The sequence below is a fragment of the Corvus cornix genome, chromosome 10, assembly GCF_000738735.6.
Source record: "Corvus cornix cornix isolate S_Up_H32 chromosome 10, ASM73873v5, whole genome shotgun sequence".
Lineage (NCBI taxonomy): Eukaryota > Metazoa > Chordata > Aves > Passeriformes > Corvidae > Corvus > Corvus cornix.
This window is the reverse complement of record NC_046340.1, coordinates 12,868,294-12,895,423: the sequence shown is the minus strand read 5'-3', so window position 1 is coordinate 12,895,423 and position 27,130 is coordinate 12,868,294. Positions and strand designations below refer to the sequence as shown.

The following is a 27,130-nucleotide window of genomic DNA, read 5'->3' as shown; positions in this document are numbered from 1 at the left end:
AACCAACCAAAGAGTGGGTTTACCTGTCAGGGTTTTGTTTCATTTTGGTTTTTAAACAAAAGGTGCAGATGCAGGTGCAGTCTCTGTAGTGCCAGGCTGACGGACAGGAACGTGGCTCATCATATTGCCGGTGGCAGGAATTTGGGTTACCCCGGCAGCCAGAAAGTCTGCAAGGATGATCCAGCTTAGAGACTCACAGCCTAGCCAAGCCAGGTCAGGTACATGTAGGATCATGACTTCTAAGAATACATGTAGCTGGCATTTTAAAACACTAATGCTGGCAATGTTTTGTAGATCTACCTGAAACTACTGACATCCCTACAACCAACCAACCAACCAACCAGTCCAAAAAACCCAACTCTGAAAGGTTAGGCCCTGAGCAGCAAAGCAACTTTGCATGCCAGTGATAGACAGAGAGTTACTGTCACAAGGGCTTTTGCATTAAGGTTAATTCCATACTTAAAAATGGTGAAAGCTGTACTCTTATCATGGGCACTCAATTGCTTCAGAACAGGAAGAACACCTATTCTAGGGTTAATAATTAAAACTATTTTAACACGGTGTATCAGAGAAATCCCTCTGTTCCGGTAACACAGGCGTTCAAGGTGTTCACAGCCAAGAAGCTGAAGTCAAGTTCAGTCTATTCAAGCAGCGCTTTCAGTGAGGCGGGATACAACAGCTGCAAACACGGCGAGCGGAGCAGAGGGGAACACTGAGTATTGCGGGGCACTGCACAGCTCCTGCTCACCTCCTCCTAAAGATCTGCTGCAGAATCTTGGTTTATCCCGCACACTGAGCAGTGCTGTACCGCGCATAGCGGCGAGACCCGTCCGTGTCTTACATTGTTCATAACTAAATATTTAATGCGTTTCCTGAGTCTGTAAAGCGTGAAACTCCTCAGCAGCAGAATTCCCCCGACACGGTCACTGTCACTGAGGGTTTATTGCAGGGGGGGCCGCTGCCGCTCTACCCCGCGCACACCGTGAGGGCTTCACAAACGCCAGCCCGCCAGGCTCGGGGAGAGAGCGGCCCCGGAGAGCGGGGGCAGGGGCCGGGGCGGGGACCGGGACCGTGTCGGGAGAGCGGCGCGACCGCAAGCAGCCACGGATACGGCGAGCCGCCGCTGCTCCGAGAGCGGCCAGGCACCAGCACCACGCCGGCACGTACAGGCCGAGCGCGGCGGCCCGAGCGGCCTGGAGGAGCCGCGCCCGCCGCTGCGCCCGCGTCGGGCGGAGCTCCCTCGCCGTGGGGGGCCGGACCCCGGGCCCGGCAGGCACAGGCGAGTGGCGGCGGCGGGCCGCGGGGGCGGCAGGGGACCGGGCCGCGCCTCCCCGTGGCTCCGCCGCTCCCGCCCACCCGGCGCTCCCCGACAGCCGCCGACAGACAGGGCCCAGCAGCGGCGCGACCCACCGCCGTACCCCTCCCCGCCTTTCGCTTCGCTTCGCTTCCCGACCCGGCCCCGGCCCTGTCCCCGGCCCCTAGGCCGCCCCTGCCCCCGCCGGCGGCAGCAGGGGGCGCCACGCCAGGCGCCGCCATTTCCCTCCGCTCACCTGCGGCCTCCGAGCGCACCCTGCGCTGCGGGCGCTGCCGCCAGCCAATCACCGCCTGCTGACGGCCGCAGGCAGCCAATCGGCGCGGAGCAGGCGGGCCGGCCGGGACGCGAGCGGGCACAGCGTGGCGGCCCCTGGCGGCGGCAGCGGGACCTGCTGCAAGGCCGGGCGCGCCGCGCGCACGTGGGCGCGAGCCCCGCGCCGGGTCCGTGCTGCAACGGCGAGCGCGCGGCTGCACCGGGCGGGACGCGCGGCCGTAGCGGCCGTACCGGGCTGGGCGCGCGGTTCTACCGGGCGGCCGCTTCCCGTGTGCCGGAGCAGCCCAGCGGTGCGCCAGCAGCTCCCGTCCCGCGGGGGTCTGCGGGTGTGGCGGGCACGGAGCACTGCAGGAGGGCTGGTGACCGCCGAGAACCGGCCCCCGACCCCGCGACCCATCAGGGGTCGTATTCCGTCGAGGAGCCGCGGTCGCCGCTCCCGGCTTCAGGTGGACGAACTTTGACTCGGCCGCTCCCCCTCGCCCCGGGGCGCGGCGAGGGGCTCCGAGGCGTGGGTCCCGGTGCGGAGCCGGCCCGTCTCGGCACAGCCGCCCCTCCGGCGCTGTCCGGCGAGCGGTGCTGAAAGCGGCGGCGGCCTCGGTGGGGCGGGGCGTGGCGGGGCGGGGCAGCCAAGCAGGTGGCGGTGCCGCCAGGCCCCCCCGTGCCCCGCCGGCTCCCCGCCCCCCGCGCGCCCCGCCGCCGTTCCCGTTCCCATTCCCGTTCCCATTCCCCTCACGTCCGCTGCCCGCCCCGGCGCGCTTGCTCCGCCGCTCCGCCATGGCCAGCACCTTCGCCCGCGCTCTCTCCGCTCGCCGCTCCGCCGGCCTCCTGGCCATGGTGGGCGCCGGGCTCTCTCGCCGCCGGCTTCCTACTCGCCCGGGACTCGGTCAGCGCGGGCGACCGTCAGCGTCGGCGATACCCGCCCAGGTAATGTGCGCGGGCGGCGGGGGCGCACGGGCGGGGGGCGGCGGGCGGGGAACGATCCATGCGGCACCGGCATCGGGGGAGGGCGCGGGGGCCGCCCCCGGCTCGAGCCTGGGCGGCGGGTCCCGGAGCGGCTTATGGGGGCGGCGCGATGGACGCTGCTCGTCCATGGCGGGAAGGACCGGGAGGCCCGTGAACCAAGCCCCGTCGGCCCCGGGGCCCCGGGCGACGAGGGGGACGGGGCGGCCGCAGGGGCTCAGCCGTGTTGGCCTCGGGCTGCTGGTCACCGGCTGCGTGGGCCCCGCCGTCCCCGCGCACAAGGACACCGGCACAGCCGCGCCCCGGGCGCGGTCCCGCGGGGACCAGAGAGCGCGGGTCCCGGCATTCCGGGGTTCGTCGGGGTTGCCGCGGGCCCCCTTCACGGGACCCGCGCTGACAGGGACTGTGAGGGCTGCGGGGGCCGCCCCGGGCACATTCCCGTGTCCGGGGGTTGACTCTGGGTGCTGCGGTCCAGGCAGGGCGCCCCAGAGCTGCCAGCTGCCCCGGGTGGTCCCAGAGTACCAGGACAAGCCGCTGTAGCCGGGGGCATGCGAGAGCGGGAGGAGACAAATGCTTAGCAGTTGGACTGGGGTCCCGGGGGACTTCCCGGGATGACCAGGAAGGGCAGAGATGGGGGTTGTTTGGGAGACGGGCCAGCCTGGGAGGCAGCAGTGCTGGGACCCCCTGTGCCAGTGGGGACATACCCCAGGCTCGGCCCAACAGAAGCCAGGGAGACTTTGCCAATGTCCTGGTAGGAACAGGATGGAGCAAAGGGTCCATTTTGTCCTGCTGGCAGAACACCCAGGATCTCTGACTGTGGGAGCTGGTGTCAGAGCAGCCCCTGGCCCGACCTCATCTGGCTGTACCAGCCTTCCCACGCGCCTGCCTTTGGGACAGGGACTCCTCTATTGAAAAGAAAAGCTTTGCTGGCAGGTCCTGGCTCTTCCCTCTCTGGGCCAGTTTTTAAAGGGAGAACTGGAGGGACCCGTGGGTGCTGAGCAAGCAGCCCCATGGGTAGATTTTGGACAACAATGAGATGTGCAATCAGGACTTCTGGGAGGTAGGCACAGAGTTGAGCTGGGCCAAGTGGACGCATACATGGCCACAGTCTGGCTTAGGAGTGCTTTTGAGGTAATGCTGGCTCTGAAAGAGCCCTGGCCCTATTTGCACACCCGGTGCCTGATCCCTTAAGCCAGATAAGTGTCACAGCTGCAGCACAATGCTAAGGTTCAAGATCTAGACCAGAAGCTCACACGTCACTCCCCTCCAAACTGCTCTTTGGTGTCCCTGGGAGCCCAGCCGGGCTGGGAGGGCCAGGTGCCTCACATTCCCATAGTTCTGCTCACCATCGCTTGCCATGGCAAGTGGGGCTGGAGGAGACGGAGGCTGGTCCTGCCCAGTGTTTGTGCTGCCAGCCCTGAGGAGCATAGAGGGGCACGGCACCAAACAGGACTGGACGCAGTAACTGCCTGTGTCTCACGAGGCCTAGGCAGAGTAGGAATGGGGCCAGGGCCAGAAGGGGAGAGGGACATGGTGGCCACCAGCCAGTCCTTATGCTGGCAACAGCTGCTTGGCTTAGCACAGCCTAGAGGCGGGCCAGGAAAATGAGGACTGAGTTTTCCTGCGCATCCCAATGCCAGCAGAGACTGTGCACAGGGGAGGAGCAGGGTGGGAAGGAGGCAGCACGTTGCTGCTCCGAACACCGGCAGCTGCTGCCATCTCTGCACCAAATGCCGACAGTCAGAGCAGTGTGTTGTGGTGCTGCATTGCAGGCTGGGAGCCCTGTGCATGTGGAGGGCTGGCAAGGAGCTGGCATTGGCGCTCTGGCAAGCTGCGTTGGACTACAGAAAGCTGGGGACAGAAACTGAGTGATTTCATAGAATGACAAAGGCCGGATGGTATTGATTATTTACCTCCCAAGAGGTGGGATGTTTTCCAGCTTTCTGAACAACTGCAGAGATACAGACATCAGATCAGGAGGGGATGAAATCAAGGTGGGGCTGTGGTAAAATGAGCCTCCTGGGGGGTTCTGTTCAGATGGGAATGTTTTTGTGACAGTGCTGACACTTGAAAAGAACCTAAACAGAGCCCTAGGGGTGAGCTGCAATCCCTCACTCTGCAGCCGACTTGCTTGAGGATTCTGCCCCTCTAGTCTTTAAGTTAAAAAATGAGAGACATTGACAGCAGCCCTGAGGGTTCTGAGCAACACTATGCAGCCTCCTGTCAGAAGTACTGTAGTATAAATGGCCATGCTGGGAGGACACAGGCATTCCCACCTCAAGGAGAAATGGGCCCCATGTGCCTTCTGCCAGGTGGGTTCTACGACAGGCATGGCACTGCATTTGGGCCACCACATTGGGGCTCCCTGCCAAAGCATCTCCAGACAAAGCCCAAGTCCCCTCCTCCCTGCATAAGCAAGCCTCATGCTTGGCTGCCTGCAGCAACCTGCCAGCTCCCAGTTCCATGCTGCCACACAGGGTCTGCTGCTCACCCCACACACCCCCATGCCTCTCCAGAGGCATGTGCAGCTGGGACTGCCTGGGCACCACAAGCCAGTGGTGCCAGGAAGGGCACTGGAGGCTACCAGATTAGAGGTGAAGAGCTGTGGGGAGGTGCAGGTGGCTGTCACTTCCAGAGAAGCTGCCTAGTCAATAGACGGCGGGCTAATAATCCCTCCTGGCTGCTGAGCAGGTCTGCTCTGGGGTGAGGCACCTGCTTGCACAAGGGCAGAGAGGGCAGCTGCTGCAGGCAGCTGCACCCCGAGGTCATGGGCAGGACAGCAGGCTGAGGTGAGCACAGGACAGTGTAGGCGGCAGTGCTGAGTTGCACTCCTGGCAGACATCCATTCTGCCAGCCTCTGCAGCCAGGCAGGAGCCCACAATACCACAGAACTGTGGAATCATGGAATCATTGAGGCTGGAAAAGACCTTTAAGATATCAGTCAGTGCTGTGGCACAAAACAAAAATTTTGTTTGTGGGAACAAAATATATGGTGCTGAAAGGGTCATAATTTTAAAACCAGCCTTGGGGACCAAAACCAAGGGGTCAAAGTAGCCCAAGTGCAGCATCATCTTGACATTATGACAGAAGACCCCTGGACACTCTGAGCACATGGCAGGAGTGTGGTGCCATTGCCAGAGCCCTCCAGTCCCAGCCTGGACACAGCCTCCCTCACTGGCTCTGTGGCACCTCGGTGAGCACAGCGCCAGGTGCTCAGGACCTTCACCCCGGCATTACCCTGGTGGTCCTGGCAACATCCAGCTGAGTTCAGGTGCTCTAGAAACGCTGAAGAGATTTGCCCTGATTTGCTGGCTGTGGTCTGGGGCTGTTCAGGGAAGGGTGCATTCCAGCCAGTGTGGTCAGGACTGCAGCAGGCACAGCACCTGCAGGCAGAGCCTGGAGTCTCAGGGTTTGGATGCTGAACACCTCAGGAAAGGTGTAGACAGCTGTGGCAGACAGCATGCTTCAACCCATAGCAGTCTCCTGCCTGCTGGGAATAAGCTGGCTTTCCTTAGGAACCTCTACTGCTCCAGGGCATCCTCTGTCATGCAGAAAGCACAGCAAGTGGTCCTGGCATGCCCAGCAGCATGACCCATGGTGGAGCAGTGGAGCAACCTATCCAAGTGTCCCATTCTGATCAGCAAATGCTTTTTACAAGTGTGTCACCCTGGGGAGAGAGTGGCCAGCAGATGACAGGGGCAGAAGCAGTGAGGGAGGCCAGGACAGGCTGCGTCCCATGCATGCCACATCAGCCTCTTAGCTGGATCATCTCATCAGGGCACAGGTCTGTGTGTGGGTTGGGAGAAGCCCTCAGCCCTGGGACAAGTGCTTGTCTGGAGCAAATGCCTCCTTGTGCTGGTCCGGGCAGGAGCTGCTAGTGTTTCCCCACATGATGCAATGGCAGCCCTACCTCCCTTTGTTTCTGCACAGTACAGGAAGCCATGAGCAGTAGCCAAGCTGTGGGCGAAGGGCCACATTCCTTGGCCTGCAGACACAGGGGAGGAGGCAGTGGCAGCCACAGGGCTCTGCATTGCAGCACAGGATTGGTGCTGGCAGCCATACCAATGCCCAGCGTGAGCACTCAGCCCAAGAGCAGGAACTGAGCACAGGCAGGCGCCAGGACTTGCTGCTAGTGCTGATGTCCAACTGCTGCTCCCAACAGCCAGACCTGCACTAGTCCAGGCACTTTTTCTCCCACATGGATCCCCCCCAAGCTATGTCACCCCCAAAGCAGGCCTTTCTCAGAAGGGGAGACAGGTGTCCCCAGGGATGCAGGACCCCCTCCAGCCACCAGCCAGGTCTCCTGGGCTGACAAGGGCCAGTCCTGTCCCACTAAGGTGAGTGGAGGCACCCTCGAGAGAGATTTGGCCAAGGCAAGCGCTGGCAGGGTCCTGCCCTGCCAATCTCCTGGTAAGCACAGAACAAGTACAAAGCCTGTCTAAAGTGGGAATGAGGTCAAGGGACAGCCTCCCACTAAGCTGATTAGAGGAAAGCATCCCCCTAATACAATAAACTGCACTGGGACTGTGTGGTTCCCACTGGCTGCAGATCAGGGTCAGCCAATCTCCTGCCCCACAGCATTCGGGGGGCAGAGGCACGGGGGTCCAGGGGTCAAGCAAGCCCGACTACATGCCCTGCCTCCCCTACCCAGTGCATCAGCAGACAGGGAGCAGCCCCCTTCCATTTGAGCTGGCATCAGGGCAGCCCCAGGGAGGATAAGGGGAGTGGGACCCCCCCTCTGCAGCCCAGCTGTCCTGGCAGCTCAGTGTGGCAATGGGCTCACATGGCCCCACTGCTCGCCTGGCAGGTTCTCCCGCACTGGGGCCCTGCTGTGTGTCTGATAAGGAGCCACTCCCTAAGGACTGGTCCAGATTTGCTTGTGGACTCTTGTCTTGGTTCAGTGCCAGCCCTTGGCTTGGGCTGCTCCCTGCCCTTGCCCTGCAACACCTGTAACTGCCTCCCTGCTCCCAGCTGTTGTGGATAAGCAGAGAATTTGACCCCTCCCTGAGTTCCCCTGCCCATACCTGCACCAAGAGTCTCTGTGGAGCACAGGTACAAGTGCTAGGGTCCCCTGGCCCCAAAGGACTCATTGGTGCTCCCTCCCACAGCGCTGAGTACCCCGACCTGCGGAAGCACAACAACTGCATGGCCAGCAACCTGACGCCAGGCATCTACGCCAGGCTCTGTGACAAGGCAACCCCAAATGGCTGGACCTTGGACCAGTGCATTCAGACTGGCGTTGACAACCCTGGCCACCCCTTCATCAAGACTGTGGGCATCGTAGCTGGTGATGAAGAGACCTATGAGGTGAGTGGCAGCCAGAGCCTTGTCTGCAGCAGCCAGAGGAGTCCCAGTACCCATGGTACAACCAGCAGCCTGGGGCATTACTGCCCACCTCCTCTTGCCCTGAGCAGCTGGAGAGGCCCCTGGAAAGTCTCCATGTGCTCCTGCAGGACACAGGGCTCCTTTGGAGAAGCTCTTCCTGGAGTCCTGCAGCCTCCTGCTCCACTTGCCCTGTGGATTGCTGTTGCACTGCAGGACACACTGTCCCCAACACTGGCAGTGTGGCCCTGCCGGGCTTGTGGCACAGGCTTCATGAAGCACTGGGTCTGCTGTACATTCTCCCACTTGCTTTCAGGTGTTTGCCGACCTGTTTGACCCTGTGATTCAGGAGCGGCACAATGGATACAACCCCCGCACCATGAAGCACTCCACAGACCTGGATGCCACAAAGGTGCAGAAGCTGGGCAGTGGGGCCTTTGGGGTAGGGCCCTGCCAGCACCAGAGCCACCCCATAAACCCCCTGTGGATCCTGTCTGTTCCAGATAAAGTTTGGCCAGTTTGATGAGCGCTATGTGCTCTCGTCCCGGGTCCGGACTGGGCGCAGCATCCGTGGCCTGAGCCTGCCGCCAGCCTGTACCCGCGCCGAGCGACGAGAGGTGGAGAAAGTGACTGTGGAAGCATTGAGCGGGCTCACTGGGGACCTGGCGGGCCGGTACTACCGTCTCAGTGAGATGACTGAGAAGGAGCAACAGCAGCTCATTGATGTGAGTCAGTGCAGCTCCTGGCCAGCCCTCCCCCCTGGGTGCATGCAGAGCAGGACCCCTTCCTGGCACTGCCTCTCTGGGAGGTTGTATCGTCCTTTTGCTGTCTTGTGCAACCAGGACCCCTGGCCTAGCAAGGCAGCCCAACAGCACGGTGCTGCTCAGTCCTCATGAGCCAGGAGCTCTCTGAAGTCAGCCCCAGCAGCTCATGGCCACCCCTGACTCTTGCCCCCATGTCCCCGCCCATGCCCAGAGGAAGGTGGGCTTGTGGCACTCAGCTCGTGCCCCACCAGCCCCTGGCACAGGGTGGGCTGTGCACCAGCAACCTTCTGCCTCCCAGGCCAGGAAGGCAAGGGCTCCTGCCTGGGAGAGCTGTGGTGAATCTCCTGCATGGCAGGTGGGACCAGTGAGACAGGGAGTACTGGAACCAGTGAGGGTGCCCTGGCTCCAGCCATGCAGCCCGGGTCAGCCCATGAACTCTATCTCCCTCCAGGACCACTTCCTCTTTGACAAGCCGGTGTCCCCGCTCCTGACAGCAGCAGGAATGGCTCGGGACTGGCCTGACGCCCGAGGGATCTGGTGAGGATCTGCCCTGGCACCAGGCAGCAGGGCAGAGATGGGGGATGATGCTACTGCTCCATCCATCTCACCCTTGCCACCCACATTTCCCATGTTTGCCATACCACAGACCCTGGCACGTGGCACCAGTGTCCCTGGGCTGTGCTCACCATGGGTTCTGTGGCCTCATCTGGGAGTTCCTTGTGCACCAATGTCAGCAATCTACTGTTCCCTACACAAACCACAGCATGGTACTGGGAAAGGGGACTGTGGAGCCAGTCCCAGCTGTCAATCCTGCCTGCTCTCCCCATCCTGCAGCACCTTGCACTCTAAGGCTGCCAAAAACCTGCAATTGCCTTCTGCTCCCTGGGCAATCCCCAGCACTCCTGGCTTCTGCACACTCTGTGTGACACCAAACCTACCCTGCCACGGTCACATCTTACTGCTCCTCCCCAGCATCTTTGCAAAGCCATGCAACATCCCACACTCCCCCAGAGCAACAGCCGGCACACGTGTCCGCCCGTGCCACCCTCGCTGATACTGTGCCTTTATATGGAAAACACCTCCAGAGCACACACGGTCCCCAGCTCCAGCTGCACCTAATCCAGCCCTCCAGCACACACCCCATGCCTCACAGCCCCTTCCCACTGCCTGCATGGTGCAAGAGCCATGCTGCTGTCCCCAGTCCAGGCTGGGTCACCACCACGCTGGCGCCCGCCTGTGCCCAAGGCACTGGAGACAGCTCCCATTGCCAGCAGTGATGCATGTGGATGGGCACTGGCCCATCTCCAAGAGCATCTCCTGGCTGCCCACCCTGGTGCAGTCAGCACACTGGAACCAAGGGCAGCACTGGCACCATGGTGGCAGGGGCACAAGGGGCACAGTTGAGAGGGCACGGGGTCTCTGCGAGCTGCCAGCACAGCCAAACACTGCCCTGTCCCTAGGCACAACCACCAGAAGACCTTCTTGATCTGGATCAATGAGGAGGACCACACACGTGTCATCTCCATGGAGAAGGGGGGCAACATGAAGCGTGTTTTTGAGCGGTTCTGCCGGGGCCTAAAGGAGGTGAGTGTCCAACAGCTTCTGCTGTGCCAGCCCCATGAACAGGCAGAGAGGGGCAGGCAGGGCTCCTGTGGTGCTGGCCCTCTGCACACAGCCAGGGCTGGGTGCTCCATGGCCAGGGCCGAACGACTGCTTGTGCCTCTAATTCAGGTGGAGCGGCTAATCCAGGAGCGAGGCTGGGAGTTCATGTGGAATGAGCGGCTGGGTTACATCCTGACCTGCCCCTCTAACCTGGGCACAGGGCTGCGAGCAGGTGTCCACATCAAGCTGCCACTGCTCAGCAAGGTATTACCATGGCTAGTTTTGGGGGGAGCCAGGCAAGGACTGTGGGGAGCTCAGCCACGAAGGTGCAGGACAGCATGGGACCCAGCCCTGGACCATGCTCAGGTTCCCCCAGGAGGCATAAGGTCCAGCCCTGCCTGCATTCCTGGCTGGAGAGGCCTGGGTCCCAAGCATCAGCCTGGCTCTGCTTAGGGCAGGACTCTGGGTGGGGTTGGTGACCCACTGACAGGATCCTGTGAGCAGCAGGGTGCTGCCCCAGGGAGCGTCCAGCTGCAGAGCCCTGACTCCCTTGTTGCTGGTCCTGCTGAGCACTGACACTTTCTCTGGGCACCAGGACAGCCGCTTCCCTAAGATCCTAGAGAACCTCCGGCTACAGAAGCGTGGGACGGGTGGCGTGGACACTGCAGCCAAAGGTAGCATCTTTGACATCTCCAACCTGGACCGTCTGGGGAAGTCAGAGGTGGGTGCCAGACAGAGCTGGGGAGGGAGGTTCTGGAATGTGTCTGCATGACAGGCCCATGCAGACACATGGGCCTGGGGCCAGCATGTGGGTTCTGGGAGTGGCAGTGCCTACCCTGCATGCAGCGGGACTGGCCAAATGCCTTACTGGGGTGGCTCCCAGGACAGTCCCTCAATCACCACATCTGTGCTCCTGGTGTAGGTGGAATTGGTGCAGCTGGTGATAGATGGTGTGAACTACCTGATCGACTGTGAGCGGCGGCTGGAGAAGGGGCAGGATATCCGCATCCCCTCGCCGCTGCCACAGTTCCGGCACTGAGTGGGACTGTGGCAGCGCCAGCGCTGTGGGACCCAGGTCCCCCTGTAGCTTGTGCAATCTCTGTGCCCAGCATGTTGCTGCATCCTGTTACCCACAATGCGTCAGGTCAGACCCCATAAACATGCGCTGCTGTAGCCATGGCTCAGGCTTCTTCTTACCCCAGAACTCACCACCCCATTGACCTCCCAGCACCCTGTCCCCCTGCAGAGGCACCACTCGGATTTCCCCCCAATCACAAGGCTTCACAACCACCACACATGGGCTCTGCACCCCCTGCCCCATCCCAATCACCCTGGCCACCTCCCCATGCAGCTGGTACCAGGAGCGGTGCAGCAGGGCCAGGAAGTGCTGCATGGCTTCAGGTCCCACACTGAGCAGTAGACCCTGGAAGGTCTCTGGCATCTGAAGGTGCTCCTGTGGGAAATGTGTCTGAGCACCCAGGCAGTGGGAGAGCAGGAGCCAGTGGGCCCCATGCTCCTCAGGATCCTGGATGGGTTGTAGCCAGCCTATCCAGGATGGGCAGTGCCTGCACCAAGATCTCGAAGGCAGGAGCATCCTCACTGTCCTGGAGCAGGTCCCAGAGCACAGGCTGCAGGAGAGAGCAAGATTGCACTGCCTGTGCAATCCACACCCTCCCTCAGAGCTCCTGGCTCAGTGTCCCACAGTGAGTCTGTGGCAGCCTTGCTACAAGGATAAAGATGCAGGGACAAAGGGGAGTCTTCACCCTGAGCCAGAGGTCTGACCCCCAGCCTGGGGCTGGCTGCTCCCAACCACTGGTGGCTGAGCAGAGCATATGCACCGTCCAGCTCCCACCATGGCTGCCAGTGCACAAGAACTGTGGCCTGCACCCTGGCCCAAGCCTGCAGCCAGCAGGAGGGCTCCCTGGGTCTGTCACCCCAACTGCTGTCCTGCACCCAGGGAGACCCCTGCTTGCTGCCCCAGCACTGCCCTACTCAATGGGGGGAGCTCAGCAGCTCCCTCTTGGTCAAGGCCCTGTGCTCCCATCCTAGGTACCAGCCCACAGCTCAGCAGATGCCTGTGGATGAGCAGCAAGTCCCACAAGGAGATGTTATCCAGGAGGCTGGAGAGGAGGATGGCCTTGCTCAGCTGCTCCCCGGCCACCTGTTGAGCCTCCTCTTGTTTAGACAGGACCAGGCTGCGGTCAAGCAGGCACAGGAGGTACCTTGGGTTGGGGGGGATCAGCCTAGAGCCCTCCCCCTGGCACCGTGAGAACTGCGGGGACAGCCCCAGCAGGTAGGCAGCCAGGGCTGGCCAGAGCTCCAGTGTCCAGCCTGAGGGACAAAGGCAGGATGCTGCAGCAGGCAGCATCTCCCAGGCAGGGCACCCTGGGAATGTGCCCTGGTCACGGGCTGAGGGTATCCCAGCAGCTGGAGGAGGGAGGCGTTGGTGCACACCAGCTCCTGGAAGCAGCTGGGACACACAGTCCTGCACGGCTGCCAGAAATCAGCGTTCCCCCACACCCACAGGCTCCAGCCCTCAGAGGAGCAGGGCTCTGCTCCCAAGCTCTAATGCCCTGGGCGTCTGCGCCCGGGACTGGGGACCGCCACACAGCTGAGAGTGCCACACCCGGAGGTTTGTGAGCAGAATCTCACGGCTTCCACTGCCCCGGAGTTGGATGCCCCCAGAGCACGCGGCTTCCCAGGAAGCAGCTCCAGGCGCCCTCCAGCATGTACCCAGTGGGGAGGTGCTCGGCCCCTAGCAGACCCCGAGCCGAGTGGGCAAAGAGCCGCTCCAGTATGGCTTGCTGGGGCCCGGCGTTCTCCCTCAGGGAGGTGTTGCTGCAGACCGTGGCACTGAACTGGGCAGGGTCGCGCTCCCGGCAGACCCACGCCGAGCGCCCGTCACCCGCAGATAGGTACCAGGCTGCGTTGACGCAGGCGGCCCCCGGGTCCCGCGGGCGCTGGCTGAAGTCCCGGAAGCTGCTGAAGAGGTTGCAGGAGAGGTAGACGATGAAGCTGGAGATGCCCGGCAGCCTGGGCACGCTATCGTTGCACACAGCCTCCAGTGCAGGCGGCAGGAGCGAGGTCTGGCCCCAGGGCACAGCCGCTGCTTCCTGGGGAACGGGGCTGGAGGCAGCCGGGGAAAGGCGGCGGGGCAGGGAGCACCCAGCCGCGAAACCCGGGCGTCCCAGCTGCGATTGTGGCGGAAGCTCCTGAAAGACAGCACCTGGCCAACAGCCAGCGATCAGGATCAGCGATCCGGTGCGGCCCAGAGGAGCCGGTGTCTGCGGACCAGGGCCCGCTGCCCATGGCCGGGGCATCCGGCATGGGTCATTGCTTGTCCCGTCCTGACAGGGAACCCAGCAGGGCTCACGTCCGATCCCAATCCGCCCCCGGGAGCGGCCGCTTCCTCCGCGCTGCCGGAGCCGCCCCGCCGCAGCAGCTCCGCGCTCACCAGGCTCCCGGTGAACGACGTGGTCGTGCGGCGGTCCGACTCACCAGAGCAGCAGCCGTGGCAGCGTCCCTGCGGGAAGAGCGCGGCCGTCAGGTGGCACTGGACACCGGGAGCGAGCGCGGGGCCCGTCGCTAGCGGGGCGTGGGGCCCCCAGTGCCAGCGCCGCCGTCCGCAGCAGGGCCTCCCGCAGCCCCGGGACGCCGCCCCGAGGGGACCCGCATGGTCCGGGTCCGGGACTCGTGTCCCGCATCCCAGCCTGCCCAGCTCGAAGCTCCCGGTGCGACCGGGGCGCCGGGTGAGACCGCCCGTGGGAGAAGCCGAGGAATGGGACCGGCAGCCGCACCGGGCCCGCTGTTCGTTCGCCGGCCCCTAACTGGGCGAAGGGCCGGGAAAGCTGTTCCGCTGCCCCCCGTGCGGCCCTCGAGGTCCAGGCAGCCCTCCTTGCCGGCGGGCCCCCCGCAGGATCCAGCTCCTTAGGCGGCCTATGCCTGGGGGCCGGGGGTCCACCGCATCGTTGGGCCCGGGCCTATGTCACAGCCGGAACGTCGCTGCTCAGTAGCGGTCAGGCTTGGGACGCGGGGACGGGCGCGAGGTGTCGGAGTGCAGCAGCGGTCTGTCCCGAGTCAGTTCCTGCGGGAAGAGCCCAGCTTATCGGGAGTGCAGAGCAACCCCCCCGGGAGCGGGTGTCTGCCCTGGGAGTCGTTCCCTGGGCCCGCGCAGTAGAGGGGAACGGCTCTAGAGTAGGCAAGGGATGAGGGAGCAGAACCGGCCCTCGAGCACGCATCTATCCACGGTGTCTGCGCTCCCGGAGGGCCGTTCTCACTCGCCGGGGTTGGGTCCTGCAGCACCAGCAGAAGCAGCATCCCCAGGCTGGGAAGGGAAGAAGCTATTTCTGCGTCCTGCGGGCAGCAGGAGCGAGCCACAGGGAGACAGACGAGGTCCCGCAGGTCCCGGAGCCCGGCTCCAGCCCCCGCCGCTCCCGCATTCGCTACGGCTCCCAGCCTTTCTCCGACACTGGTAGCCCCAGAGACCCCTGTCCCACAGACCGCCGAGACGTACTTGTGAAACACCTGATACTTCCCCCGGCATGGGACCCTGCCCGGTCCCTGCTTGCTCACGCCGCTCCTGCCGCTGGCCGCCCAGGGCGCGACGGAGCTGACTCCCGCTGGCCAGCCCCACCACTGCAAACGGTGCCGCGCTTGTGCATTATTGATTACGGGAACCCGGCAGGGGCGGAGGCAGCCGGGCGGCAGGGCACTGCCCAGGGCTGTGGACACTGCCCGGCCCGGGGGCCCTGCCTGCCCCGCGCTGGCCGGGAAGGAACGGCCCGGCCCGGCCCGGCCCCGGCAGCGCTGGCGGGGCGGTGGGCAGCGCCCCCTGCCGGCCCCGGGGCGCGCAGCATCGGGGCGAGTGGCGAGGGGACCCCGGGCCGGCGGGGCCTGTTTGACGGGAGTCGGCGGCCGCACGGCGCTTCCCGGGAGGCGGTCCCGGTCCAGGGCTCTTTGCCGCAATGGCAACGATGAAGTCAGAGACGTCGCACGAGTTCTTCCCGCAGCCCTGGGGCCGACCGCCTGGTCGGCTGGCGCAGCTCAATATTGGTGACAAAAATACCAGAAACAGCCCAGCCGGCTCCTCCCGTGCCGGAGACGAGCACCTGATGACGGCTGGCCCCAATCATCAGCTCTGGGGATACGGGGAGCAGTTGCTAAAACTCAGCGGTGAGCGGAAGGGACCTGATGACAAGGCCAGGGTAGGAGCACGTGGGTTCTAAGGAGAAACGGGGTGATGGTGGAAAAGATGGATGGATGATGGAAAAGATGGTGAGGTGGAAACGGGGGTACCGAAAACGTTTCCCCGCCTGATGCATTGTCCCCCAAGGTCCACCTGAGCTGCCCGGCCCCCTGCAAAGGGAGGTGGCGCTGGGAGGGTGAGAATCGGGATTTTGCGCGGGGACAGCCCCAGGCCCTGGCGGTACCAGGGCAAGGTGGCACGAGTTGGGAGCAGGCTGTGCCTGGTCAAAGCTGGGGGCGAGCCGAGCACCCCGGCAGGGATGGCACAGCCGAGGGTCCTTCCGACCGCAGACCCTAGCAGAGGCGCAAATGCCGACGGATGGGGTTACAGGGAAAAGACCCGCTCCCGGGTTTGGCTCGGGGCCAGGGGAACACCGGACTGCCCCAGAGCCGGAGCGTGAGGGGCAGTGAGCGAAAATGCGGGGTTGCGGTGAGTCCAGCAGGCGAGCCTGCAGCGAGCCGAGCGCTGTCGTGCGGAATGTGCTGGGCACGTGTCACCGCTGGGCCGGCACGGCGCGATACAGACACGGTGGCCACGGCGGGGTTAATGCAAACCCATCAGGTCAGCGAAGCCCCCGGAGACCGACAGCGGACTCGGCAGCGCGCGGCCCCGCGGAGCCCCCGCGGCACTCGGTCCCGGCCGGGGCAAGGGCAGACGCTGTGTTCGGCGGGACACAGCAGACCGGGGCCGTGGGAGGGGACTGCCCCGTGCATCGAGGACGGGCCCCGCCCCCGCCGAGGCCCGAGCAGCGTCGAGAACCGGGGCGATGAGGCGGAGGGGCGGGCCCGGCTGCGGAGACCCCGCCCCCGCCGCCGGCAGCCCATTGGCCGGCGCCGCGTAACGCAGCGCCCAATCAGGAGCTGCCACACGGCAGATCCGGATGCGGGGGCGGGACTTCCGGCTGCGGCCCCGGCGCTTCTTCAGCCGCTGCTCCCGGACCTGCCGGACCCGGACCCGCCGCTCCCGCCGTCATGATCGCGCCCCGGGCCCTGCTGCGGGCCCTGCCTGCCTCACTGCTGCCGTTCCTGCTGCTCGCCCTCGGCGCTCGCGCCTCCGACGTGGTGGAGCTCAGCGATGCCGATTTCGAGAGTGGCCTGGCGGAGCGCCCGGGGCTGGTGCTCGTGGAGTTCTTCGCGCCCTGGTGAGGGGCCGCTGGGGGCGGGGGGGCCGGGGGCGGGCCGAGACGGGTACTCGGCCGGTCTGACTCCCTTCCGTGCCCCTAGGTGCGGGCACTGCAAGCGGTTGGCGCCGGAATACGAGTCGGCCGCGACCCGGCTGAAGGGAATCGTGCCTCTCGTGAAGGTGAGCACAGGCTCCCGCGTTGGGGCCGACCCGGAGGCGGCCAGCGACCGGACTTCTGCTCCGCAGATCCGACGGGCGTCGTTTCTTTGATGCCTTGGAGCCCTAAAATAATCTGGAAGCCGATCCTTGCAGGGCTGCAGCCGCGCAGCTGGTGTGCAGAGGGTGTGTGAGCGCTCGCCCCAGCCGGGGAAATAGGCTTGCTCTGAGCTGTGTGATGAGGCTGAGAGTGAGCACCGTGCTTCACATACCCATTGAGGCTTGCTGACCAGAGGAAGCTACAGTCTTTCTGCCACAAAACTTGTAGGGTTTTCTCAAATCAGAATCTCTCTCTTCCGTTATGGGAAGTGTCATGGAGTCTTGGCACCATGCCGTCCTGGTCAGGTCAGCCTGTTTTCTTCAGGTGTTATATGAACTTCAGGATTGATGAGGTGCTGAGAAATTCCTTGTCATTGATTGCAAGAAGCTATCCTTTCTAGTATTTTTTTGATGTGTAGTCTGGTGAAACTTGAAACTATTTAGTCTTTACAGTATTTTCTCAAATATTTTTCTGGGCCTCTCACTATACCTGTGCTACCTCTTTCCCAGTCTGGGCTGTCCAGCAGCAGGCAGTGTGTGACAGATCCCTCTAGTCCCTTGGCTGGGTTGGGTGTGTTAGGGCTGATCTCAGGCTGAGTAGCAAGATTTCTTTTCCTTTAGGTTGACTGTACAGCAAACTCCAACACCTGTAACAAGTATGGAGTCAGTGGATATCCCACATTAAAGATTTTTCGAGATGGAGAAGAGGCAGGGACCTATGATGGGCCCAGAACAGCAGGTAAGAGCTGGTTGGCAGCGTCTGGCTTGCTGAGCTGCTGCAGGAGGCAGGCCCACATGTAACAGCTTAGTGTCCAGGGATGCAGAGAAGGTTCCCACCTACCCATACATCCCCCAACCCCTTACCGTTTCCAGAACTCTGTGCTGGCAAAGCCTGGGATGTTTATTTTCCCTTAAAGCTCTCCTTTAAAGGTGAAGGTTTCCACGTTAGCTCCTAGCTCCCAGGATGCTAGAAAGTTCCTCTGTGAAGCTGATGGGAGCAGTCCTTCAGTTCACATATGTCTTGTATGGGAGATGTGTATGGATTCTGCAGAAACAATTTTTGGTTTAGGAAGCTTGAAAAATGTGTCGTGGAACTTGGTATTGATCCCTTTAATTATTTTGCTAATCTTTCAAGATGGGATTGTCAGCCATCTCAAGAAACAGGCGGGACCTGCTTCGGTGGCTCTCAGTTCTGTGGCTGAGTTTGAGAAGTTCATTGGCGATAAAGATGCTTCTGTCGTGGGTGAGTAGAGGTAGTGCATCGTGAAATGAGTGGGCGCTGGGCTCTGGGAGCTTGTGTGGAAAGATCAGAGGCAGTACCACAGGCTGTAGCAAAAGAAATTCCAGATGGACATGAACAAAAGCACTGCTGGTAATGAGAACAATAAAGCCCTAGAACATGTATCCAGAGGGATTTAAAAACATCCAACCTGAAAGATTTTCACAACTTAGTTGGACAAAGCTTTCAGCAACCTAGTCTGGCTGGGGCTGGTTGTACTTCTAGTGGGAGATTGGACTTGAGGACCTCTGGGTATTCCTTCCAAACTTTTTTATTTTTTTCCTGGCCATCTGGCTTTGTTGGCTCCCCTGGTACCATAGTATATATTTTCCAAAAGTTGTTGCTTTCTTCGCTGGCTGACAACAGGTAGCTTTGGGTGTTGGAAGGTGCATTTGTTGGTCTGGTGTCATCAGAGGACTGTTGGCATCGGGTGATGTGTCTGTGGTTACATGTGGCTACAGCAGATGGTGCAGCTCAGGTGCCATCTTGTAGGTATAACCACATCAGCATTCCTAAACTTACTGTTATTAAGTGCCAGTGGCTGTTGTTATACAGTCACCAGTGGATGTCTGGGTGTTCAGGGGACAATTGTCCTTGGCTAAATGCCCAAGTTGGGCTTCTCCTGAGTACCATCCTGCTGCTGGAAAGGAGGGGGTGCAAGGAGATTCCAAAACATGGGAGAGAAGCTGTCGAAGGTAAAGGCCTCAACATGCATTGAAGGACTGGATTCAGGACTGATCCCAGTGCATTGTAGAGAAAAATGCTGAGAGCTGCAGAGGGTCTGCAGCTGGGTTGGTTTGAGGTCACAGTCTCCCTTTCTGCTGCAGGCTTCTTTGGTGATGCATCTGGGGATGCTTACTCGGAGTTCATGAAAGCAGCCAACAGCCTCAGGGATAACTACCGCTTTGCGCACACCACCGAGGAGCAGCTGGTGCAGAAGTACAGGGAAGATGGAGAGTAAGTTACTTAATACAAAGATTCCTTGTTATTGAGGCATTTGGAACAAATTCATGGATGCCAGTTGTTAACTGGTTTCACTTTCTAAACATAGCTTAAGGTCTGGTTTCTTCCCCAGCTGACAGTGGTGTTTCTTTTGAATTGAGATAGAAAGGTGTAAATGGGTAGAGGCTCTGAAGCATTCGTGTCTGCCTCTGGGTGGAAAGTATCTCAACAGAGACCTTTTACTTCCATATTCCTTGTTATGGTGGGAGTTTTGTTTCTCATTGTGGCCTGTGTTTGAATCATGGAGAAGGCTCTGACAGGTACACCTAATGCACTAGTGGCACCAAGAAGAAGCTAGACAGTGTTGTTTGAGCCATGAACGATGAGCGGGGATTGTCACTGGAGATTGGGTTCTTGCCTCATCCCTTGGACTCCCAGGGACATTTTGGACTAATTCACAACACCTGCTTCCCTGCAGAGGTATTGTCTTATTCCGTCCTCCACGGCTGACCAACAAGTTTGAGGAGAGCTCTATCAAGTATCCAGAAGACAAAATCACCAGTGGAAAGATTAAGAAATTCATCCAAGAGAACATGTGAGTGATTCTTCACCCGCAAATGTGACAGACTGGCTCCAGTTGGCTTTGTCCCTGTCAGAGCTTGTTTTCCCAGCTGGCACTGCTGCCACTCCCTGCTGCGTGTCTTGGCACTGCTTCACTTTGGGGACACCTTCTTGAAATCCTGGCCTGGCTGTTGGCATGCACTCTCCAGATTCTAACCACGATTCTGTTTAAAAACGGAATCTGTGAGAACTGTGCTAACTTTGGCCTTACTTGGGTCAGCTCTAGCCACTGATGTGGCTGGAGATGGAGATTTGACTCAGAATAACCTGGTACAGGAATGAGCAAAGTGTTTCTTCTTGAGGCCTGATCAGTCACGGCATTTAACACTCCCGGGTGGGAAGCAAGTGTGCTGTGTCAAGCCTGTTCTGGGGTCATGGACTCTGCTAATAACCTCTCTCGTTGACAGCTTTGGTATCTGCCCACACATGACTGAAGACAACAAAGACTTGATCCAGGGCAAGGACCTGCTGGTGGCATACTACGACGTTGACTATGAGAAGAATGCAAAGGGATCCAACTACTGGCGCAACAGGTGGGAGTGGTGGGGGGTAAATCAGCCTCGGACTGTTCCTGCCTTGCTGCAGTTCCATAGCTTGGGTGACAGTCCTCTGAAACCCTGCATGATTGCTCTTGCATCCCTGGTCCTTAGGGACTTAGACCTTACCCACAAACTGCCTCACTGCTGTGGTGTGCAATTCTGCCCTTCGTGCCTGAGGCCCTGGGGTCACGCAGGTGGAGGATGGAAACACGCAACACTTGCCTCAGTCACCACAAGCTTACTGGTCTGCTTCTCAGCACCATTTCTACAGGACTTGGCTCTGAAGAGCACTTTGTGCCGCTGAATTCCTAGCCCGATGTGCACGTCATCCTGAAGGGTGTCACATCATGTGGAAGAAAATGTTCCAAGAAATAATGCTTTGTGGTTTTGTTTGTTATTTTTTCCCCTCAGAGTTATGATGATTGCAAAGAAGTTCTTGGATGCTGGCCACAAGCTGTCTTATGCTGTTGCTAGTCGGAAAACCTTTGGCCATGAGCTTTCTGAGTTTGGTCTGGACAGCAGCGTGGGCGAGGCCCCTGTCGTTGCCATCAGAACTGCCAAAGGAGATAAATATGTCATGCAAGAAGAGTTCTCGTGAGTTCTTGAACTTGGTGGTAGTGGGTGTCACTTGATGGACTTTGGTCTAGAGGTCTCTGACCAGATGATTTAACGAAGCTTTCCTCCAAGCTTTGTTAGCTTGGAGGAAACAGGAAAGCTCAATGTTCCAGCTGGAAGATATAAGTGCTGGGTCAAAATGGCTCCTGCTCATGTGTTTTCCTGCTCTCCAGAAAGCTTGCAGCCCCTCCTGTTACACAAAGGGAGAGAATTTAATTCAAGATGCTGAAATGTCTGGTTAGGAATTAGGGTGCAATAAAGGGCAGAAGGAATAGTTGTACCTTTCATTTTGAAAAAAACCTGAAGGATGCTGGAAGGCCTAAAACCTTGAATGGGATGTGCATCCAGCCTCCTGTCAGAGCCCTTAAGGACATCCTTGCACTTGTTCTGGGGTCTACTAAGCCAGCCCCAGACTGGCGCTGTCAGAGATACAGGTGGCATCTGTTGTGTGGGTGGAAGGAGCTTAAATAAGCCTTGAAAGTTTCCCCCTCTCATGCTGTGTGTGTGATGATGGCTGTAACATCACTTTTCTTTTAGCCGTGACGGAAAGGCTCTGGAGAGATTCCTGCAAGATTACTTTGATGGAAACTTGAAAAAGTACCTGAAATCAGAGCCTGTCCCTGAAAGCAACGATGGCCCCGTAAAGGTGAGTGGTGCTTATGGCTGCAGAGACACTGCTCAGCAGCAGCTTCCTGTGCCTATGTGAAGTGCTGGTAGTGTGGCACGGTGGCAACTCAAGAGGCCTCTGTGGTGATAGAGGAATTACTCACTCCCTTGTTCCACTGCAGCTTTCTGAGGCAAGGGAGACATGCAGCTTGGGTTCTGTTTTTTTCTCTCAGCATAGTAGCTGCTGCTTGGCCACAACAGTTACATGCTTCATGAATGCAGCAGCATCCAGATTTCCGGGGATTACGCAAAGGCCTGCCCTCTTGGCTTGTGCTCCCTCATGGCATGGTCTTCCTATTGGTTGTGACTGCACTATTTTACTGGTTGTGACTCCATGTTCATCTTATCATTGGGATCTGGTATAATTCCTGCCTTTCATCCTCCCAGGCAATTCTGCCCTGAGTAAGAGCATTCCCTGGCCTGGCTTTTTGATGAGTGCCTTATACAGGAGTGTGAGTCACAGGATTCACAGATGTTTTTGGAGGGATGGGGATGGTCTCAGCCAGTCCTGCTAGGCTGATTGCTTGCTGGGATTAAAAAGAAATGGCTTTTATCTTCCTGCAAGGAGACCATATGCAGACCTCACTCAGAGGTAGTGCTGGTAACTTATGGCAGGTTTTTACCTGCATGGTGAAGATGAGGAGTGCTATGTTTGGTTGTTGTGCTGCTCGCTGTGCAGGTGTGGGAGAACCAGGTTTGGGTGGAGTGTGTGGAGCATGTCATATCACAGCCTCATCTCTGACTTGGAAGGAACTAACTGGTTGGATCAAACCTTACAGGTGGTGGTGGCTGAGAACTTTGATGAAATTGTTAATGCACAAGACAAAGATGTCCTGATAGAGTTCTATGCACCATGGTGCGGCCACTGCAAGAATCTGGAGCCCAAATACAAAGAACTGGGGGAGAAGGTAAGTCTGAGACTCTTGCAAATGTGAACTAGAATTTTGCAGCAGTAAATGATCCTGCAGGTTGTTTTTAGCCTCTGTGAAAATGGGGCATAGCTGTGCCTTCCTGAGGACTGCAAGTTTTGGTCTCTCTGTGGGGGGCAAATATCTCACAGCAGGATCTGTGGTAGCAACCACACTGGTATATTTGGTCTGTGTTCTTGGCTAGGGCACAGGATTATTCCCTGATTCAGTGGCTGGCCTCAACCGCCCAAGTTTCTTTTTGGGTCTTTTCCCTCTGCATGATGATAGTCTCCCATCTAGTGAGGGTTGGTGAAATGGCATTCCCTGTGCACTGTCCTCTGACACCACTGTCCCAGATTGTGCTGACTGCTGGGTTCCTGGATTTTGGAATTGGTTACTGATGGGTTCTTTCTACCCACAGCTCAGCAAAGATCCCAATATCATCATTGCCAAAATGGACGCTACAGCCAATGATGTGCCTTCTCCCTATGAAGTCCGAGGGTAGGTCTGACTGCTGTGTTACCACATGTCTGTCTCTGACCTCGGCCACAGCACTGAAGAGCTGAAAGAGCCTCACGGGGAAGGGTGTGGGGGTTGCCAGGCAGTAGCTAGGTGACTGCTGGGCAATGGCTAGATGTGGAAAAATCAAGAGTGAAAACAAAATACACTGATCTGCCTGGCTTCTCCAGGATTCTGGTGTCCTGGCTCTGCCTGGAGGTCTGTCCTGCTGCTTTGGAATCTTCTGTGATTCTGTTCCTGGGAATGTGAAAACAAATCCAGGCTTGCTGTTCCAAAAGCAGTTCAGCTAGCAAACTTGAACCTGTGAGCTCAGCCAGATCTGCGGGTGTGGCCCAGCTCTTGGAGGCCATACCTGGTGCCTCAGAGCCACTGAAGCACTGCCATGTTAAACCAGGGCAGTGTGGGATGTGAGTCCCTTCAGCTGGGGCTGGTCTTACAGAAATCAGAGCATGTCAGGAGCTCATGTGTTTCTTTTCTCTCTCCAGTTTCCCCACCATCTATTTTGCTCCAGCTGGCAAGAAGCAGAGTCCAAAGAAATATGAGGTGAGTGTTTTGCTGTTCTTGATGCTTTGTAAAGAAGTGAAGAGCACTCAGATGTTCAAATCATACTCAGGCCTCTTTAGAGTTGGGGGTGGCACCGTGTCCTGTTACCCTGGGAACACACCTGATGGTACCTGATGGTGATGAATGCTCCTGCTGGGAGTGTTGTACTTTGTGCTGTAGGTCCTGGGGAGAAGTCTGCTTGCAGTCACCTGGGTCTCCTGCCTTGGCACCTGAATCCCCCTGAGGAGAGGGGAAGCCCATGGCAGGTAGAGGTCCTACCTGACTGTTGTTTGCTTTCTGCAGGGGGGCAGAGAAGTGAGTGACTTCATCAGCTACCTGAAGCGGGAGGCAACCAACACTCCCGTGCTGCAGGAGGAAGAGAAATCCAAGAAATCCAAGAAGAAGGTGAAGGAGGATTTGTAAAGTACCTACTTGCCACCTTGTCAGGATGAGCTCTGTGAATTGGGGAAGCACTGGTCAGACTGGGGCCAGTTCTGGGCTGTGGAGAGCCAGTGGCCATGTGGGCCGAGGGGCCCCAGCTGCTGTATCTAGTAATGTTTAATTTCCTGCCGTCTCTTAGCTGCACTGTTGTGGGGCTCCCCAGGCTGGTTTGTTTTGTGGTTTGGGAGGGGGTGGGGGTACAGTTATTTTCTAATTTTTTTTGTACATTTGGAGAAGTGAAACAATAAAATGACCCCCTTAAGAGCAAGTGTCCCTGTCTTGGGGCAGCCCATCAGACCTAACAGTGGGATCCTGCTCTTTGTAGACAGCAGCTTCCTGCTGCAAGTTGTTCCCTGCAGTGAGCCCTCCTAGCCATTGAGTTCAGCCTTTAGTCCATTCTCCTCTTTCCTCAGCTGCCAGAGCCCCTCCAGAATGTAGCAGCGGCAGCTGTCCCGATGTGTTGGGCTTTGGGTGCTGCATTTGCACATGTTTTGGACTGGGGGACTCTGGTCACAAGTGCCTTTGCTGTCTGTGTGCTGCCCTAGCAAGCTCAGAGGTACTGTGACTGTTAGATCAGAGCAGTGCAGGCACATGGAGCAGGCTGGCAAGGGTTTCCCTCAGCAGCAGCAATAAATCAGCTTTGAAGCTGGTGCAGGAGTAGTCAGGTGTAGGGGGAGGAGTGTTAGTACCTACAGTCTCTATCCGAACACAGGTAGGGCCAGGGCCAAGGGTGTTTGTCACAGACTGGTGCTTGGCTGTGGTGAGGGTAGATAAGACCAGTTAATTATTCCTTCTCGTGCTAAGAAACAGGCTGGTAGCTGTCTCTCTTCAGCAGGGGGAGGAGTAGACCGTGTGGTATGGCCTGTGACTGACCCTCTGAGGGTGTTCTGCTGTCCTTTGGGAAGGGCAGGAAAGAGATGGGCTGATCAGGTAGGGGCTGTTGCCCTGGCTCTGGGTTCCTGGACTGCATGCAAGTTGAAGTGAAGCTCAGCACACTCAAAGTATTGTTGCATGGCAGCAGTTACCATGGCAAGAGCCAGAGCTTGCTTTCTCTGTGGATTCCTCCCCCACAACTCAAGGCCTGGGTATCTTATGTTTTGCTGCTGGAATACTCCAGGTACAGTAGGTCATACAAGGCTTATGGTGTACTTCTTTGACTACAGTAGCTGTGCAGTACAACAGTTTCTTTCTCAGCTACATTAGTATTGCAAACCACATCTACCTTCTTGTGCTCTGCTGCTGTGGCAGGTGCTCTGTCCCCTAATGCATGCAGGTGTTGAGGCACCTTTGGAGGAGCATGTGATGTCCGGTGGCCTCTGCACAGACTGGCAGGAGCCCTGCACCTGGCTGTGGGCTCCAGGCACTGGTGCAAGGAAAAGGAATACAACAGGCTCCACTGACAGCTGGCAGTTGCCCATGGAACACCAAACTGGAGTTCTGCTTCCTTCATGGGCAGGGCAGTGCCCTCCATCAAGCCAAGGAGAGCCAGGGAAGTGGTTCTGATCCTGGCGTTGCTCCCTGGTTTGTGACTGTTCACCTGGTGGCAGCTGGGGCACTGAACACAGGTAAAACTCTTCAGCATGTTTGCCCCAGAGCATCACTGCTGCCAGAGCAGCCTGGGTGAAGTTAGCACAGCCCTGGGGAAGCTTTCTGGCAGGAGAGACAGAGGATGAGGAAGGGCTGTGCTGGTGGCTACCCAGATGTCCCTCACTGAGCTTCAATTGAGGAGGAACAGGCATTTGAGGAAGGATCTGTAGATTGTTGCCTGGAATACTTGGCAAACAGGATGGCTACAGACCTTGCTTTCAGTGAGACCTGCATGGAGAGCTGGTCCTGTGTAAGAGCAAAGCCACCACCCAAAGTAACACATTCCCCCAAGCTGGCTCAGGCTTTAGCAAAAGATCTCCAGGTGCTTGGTTCTGCCTCTCCCCCTGCAGGGAGCAGGGAATGAGCTGGCCCCAGGTGCTTCAGGGCAGCTGGAGCAGTCGGCACTGCTTCAGACATAGATCCAGATGAGCAAGAAAAAACTGCAGCAGCGATGTGCCTAGGAGGTCCTGCTTCTTTCAAACTGCAAAATCAGGCTTTTGATGTGAGACAGCTTTCGGTGGAGATATTCACAGTGATTCTTCTGCTGCTAGCTGGGATAAGTCTGGAGGGGAAAAAAAAATGTATGGATCATGTCCAGGAAGAAACCTGGAGCTGCCCTGCATCTAGCCTCACCTTGAGGTAGTGGTACTGGTGCACAATTGTAGCTTCAAGTGCCTGAAACCCAAAACCCGGGTGGGCAGGACCAGAGCATGGCTCTATGATGCCATCATGCCCAGGTCTGCTGCTTGCCTTGCGTTCCTCTGTTCCTTGCATCAGCCTCTTCATCTTGGCTCCCAGTTGCACCACTCTCCAGTTCCTGCTGCTGCTGAGAGCATGCACGTCGTGGTACTCAGTGCAGTACTGCCTGCCCCAGCTGGGAGACCCTGGGCCTGCAAGACCCATGTGGCAGAACAGGGCCCGTGTTCCTGCCAAGACCCGAGGCCTGAGGGGCAGTGAGCTGGCAGGGCTGTGCCATGGCTGTGCCCAGACCTAGTGCAGCTGTGGGCAAGGAGGGAGGAGCTCATCTCAGCCCCTCAGGGTTGTGGGGCTGGGCCAAATTACACTAAGCAACAGGGAGCCTTGTGGCAATGGATGCCAAGCTCTCTTACTGTAAGTAATACAGGATTTCTGCTGAGAAGAAGCTGCTCGCCTGGAACCTGGCATGTGGCAAGGACCAGATCATCATGTGAATAAAAGCTCTTTGGAGCCACTCTCCTCCAACGCGGCTAGGTTCTCCAAAGGGCCTTTTGGGGAGCCTCTGGGGCTGGGATACAGGGCACAGGGGCTGCCTTGCTCGGCCACACAACTGTGGTAGAGATGGACTGAGGCTTTGAGACTGTGGGCTTCATCCAAGTTTCCACTGTCCATGTGTTTGCCCTGGCCTCCTGGCCAAAGCCTGTCTGCTTGCCATGAGTCCTGTTTTGGGACACCTGTCTCCTCCCAGGGCACCCTAGGGACTGTTCTGGCCTCTGCTGCATGAGCTGGCAGGGTCATATGCCCCGTGCTGTGCCTCCAACTGGCTGCTGGCCAGAGCACGGACGACACTGGCCTGCCGGAACCAAGACATTCCTCCGATTTCCCCGGTCCCCCAATGCATTCACCCCCACCCTGG

General features: G+C 58.9%; 3 protein-coding genes across 12 annotated transcripts in view; 2 read left to right on the top strand and 1 right to left on the bottom strand.

Annotated features, from left to right (window-relative positions):
* The window catches only part of PPIP5K1 (diphosphoinositol pentakisphosphate kinase 1), a 44,917-nt gene extending 43,312 nt beyond the window's left edge, over window positions 1-1,605 (bottom strand). For 3 of the 10 annotated variants that reach the window (XM_039557739.1, XM_039557740.1, XM_039557742.1), the window contains exon 1: window positions 24-1,005. In XM_039557739.1, coding sequence (XP_039413673.1) covers window positions 24-43 — 20 coding nt within the window. In that variant the 5' untranslated portion in view covers window positions 44-1,005. Of the gene's footprint in view, window positions 1-23; window positions 1,014-1,550 lie in introns of those variants that run through there. The other 7 variants (XM_039557735.1, XM_039557738.1, XM_039557737.1 and 4 more) reach the window with 6 other exon arrangements.
* Window positions 1,606-2,271: 666 nt separating this feature from the next.
* Window positions 2,272-11,409, top strand: LOC104684040 (creatine kinase U-type, mitochondrial). The gene is given in 10 exon segments (XM_039557746.1): window positions 2,272-2,437; window positions 2,439-2,512; window positions 7,657-7,855; window positions 8,187-8,282; window positions 8,374-8,595; window positions 9,086-9,171; window positions 10,095-10,218; window positions 10,366-10,500; window positions 10,832-10,957; window positions 11,159-11,409. Coding segments are annotated over 10 exon segments (1,254 nt in total). The 5' UTR covers window positions 2,272-2,362; the 3' UTR covers window positions 11,276-11,409.
* A 4,957-nt stretch (window positions 11,410-16,366) lies between these two features.
* PDIA3 (protein disulfide isomerase family A member 3) lies at window positions 16,367-24,199 on the top strand. The gene is made up of 13 exons (XM_039557807.1): window positions 16,367-16,622; window positions 16,705-16,783; window positions 17,480-17,597; window positions 17,994-18,101; window positions 18,965-19,094; window positions 19,558-19,674; window positions 20,108-20,233; window positions 20,651-20,833; window positions 21,392-21,500; window positions 22,300-22,428; window positions 22,850-22,929; window positions 23,433-23,490; window positions 23,794-24,199. The coding sequence occupies exons 1-13, from the start codon at window positions 16,453-16,455 to the stop codon at window positions 23,911-23,913; spliced, it is 1,527 nt and encodes a 508-aa protein (XP_039413741.1). The 5' UTR covers window positions 16,367-16,452; the 3' UTR covers window positions 23,914-24,199.
* Window positions 24,200-27,130: the final 2,931 nt, after the last annotated feature.

Bases quoted from the DNA above. Each gene is read 5' to 3' on its own strand.
- PDIA3 (XM_039557807.1), top strand. From the start codon at position 16,453: ATGATCGCGCCCCGGGCCCTGCTGCGGGCCCTGCCTGCCTCACTGCTG. The intron at 20,234-20,650 runs GTGGGAGTGGTG...TTTTCCCCTCAG, and splicing joins TCCAACTACTGGCGCAACAG to AGTTATGATGATTGCAAAGA. The intron at 21,501-22,299 runs GTGAGTGGTGCT...CAAACCTTACAG, and splicing joins GCAACGATGGCCCCGTAAAG to GTGGTGGTGGCTGAGAACTT.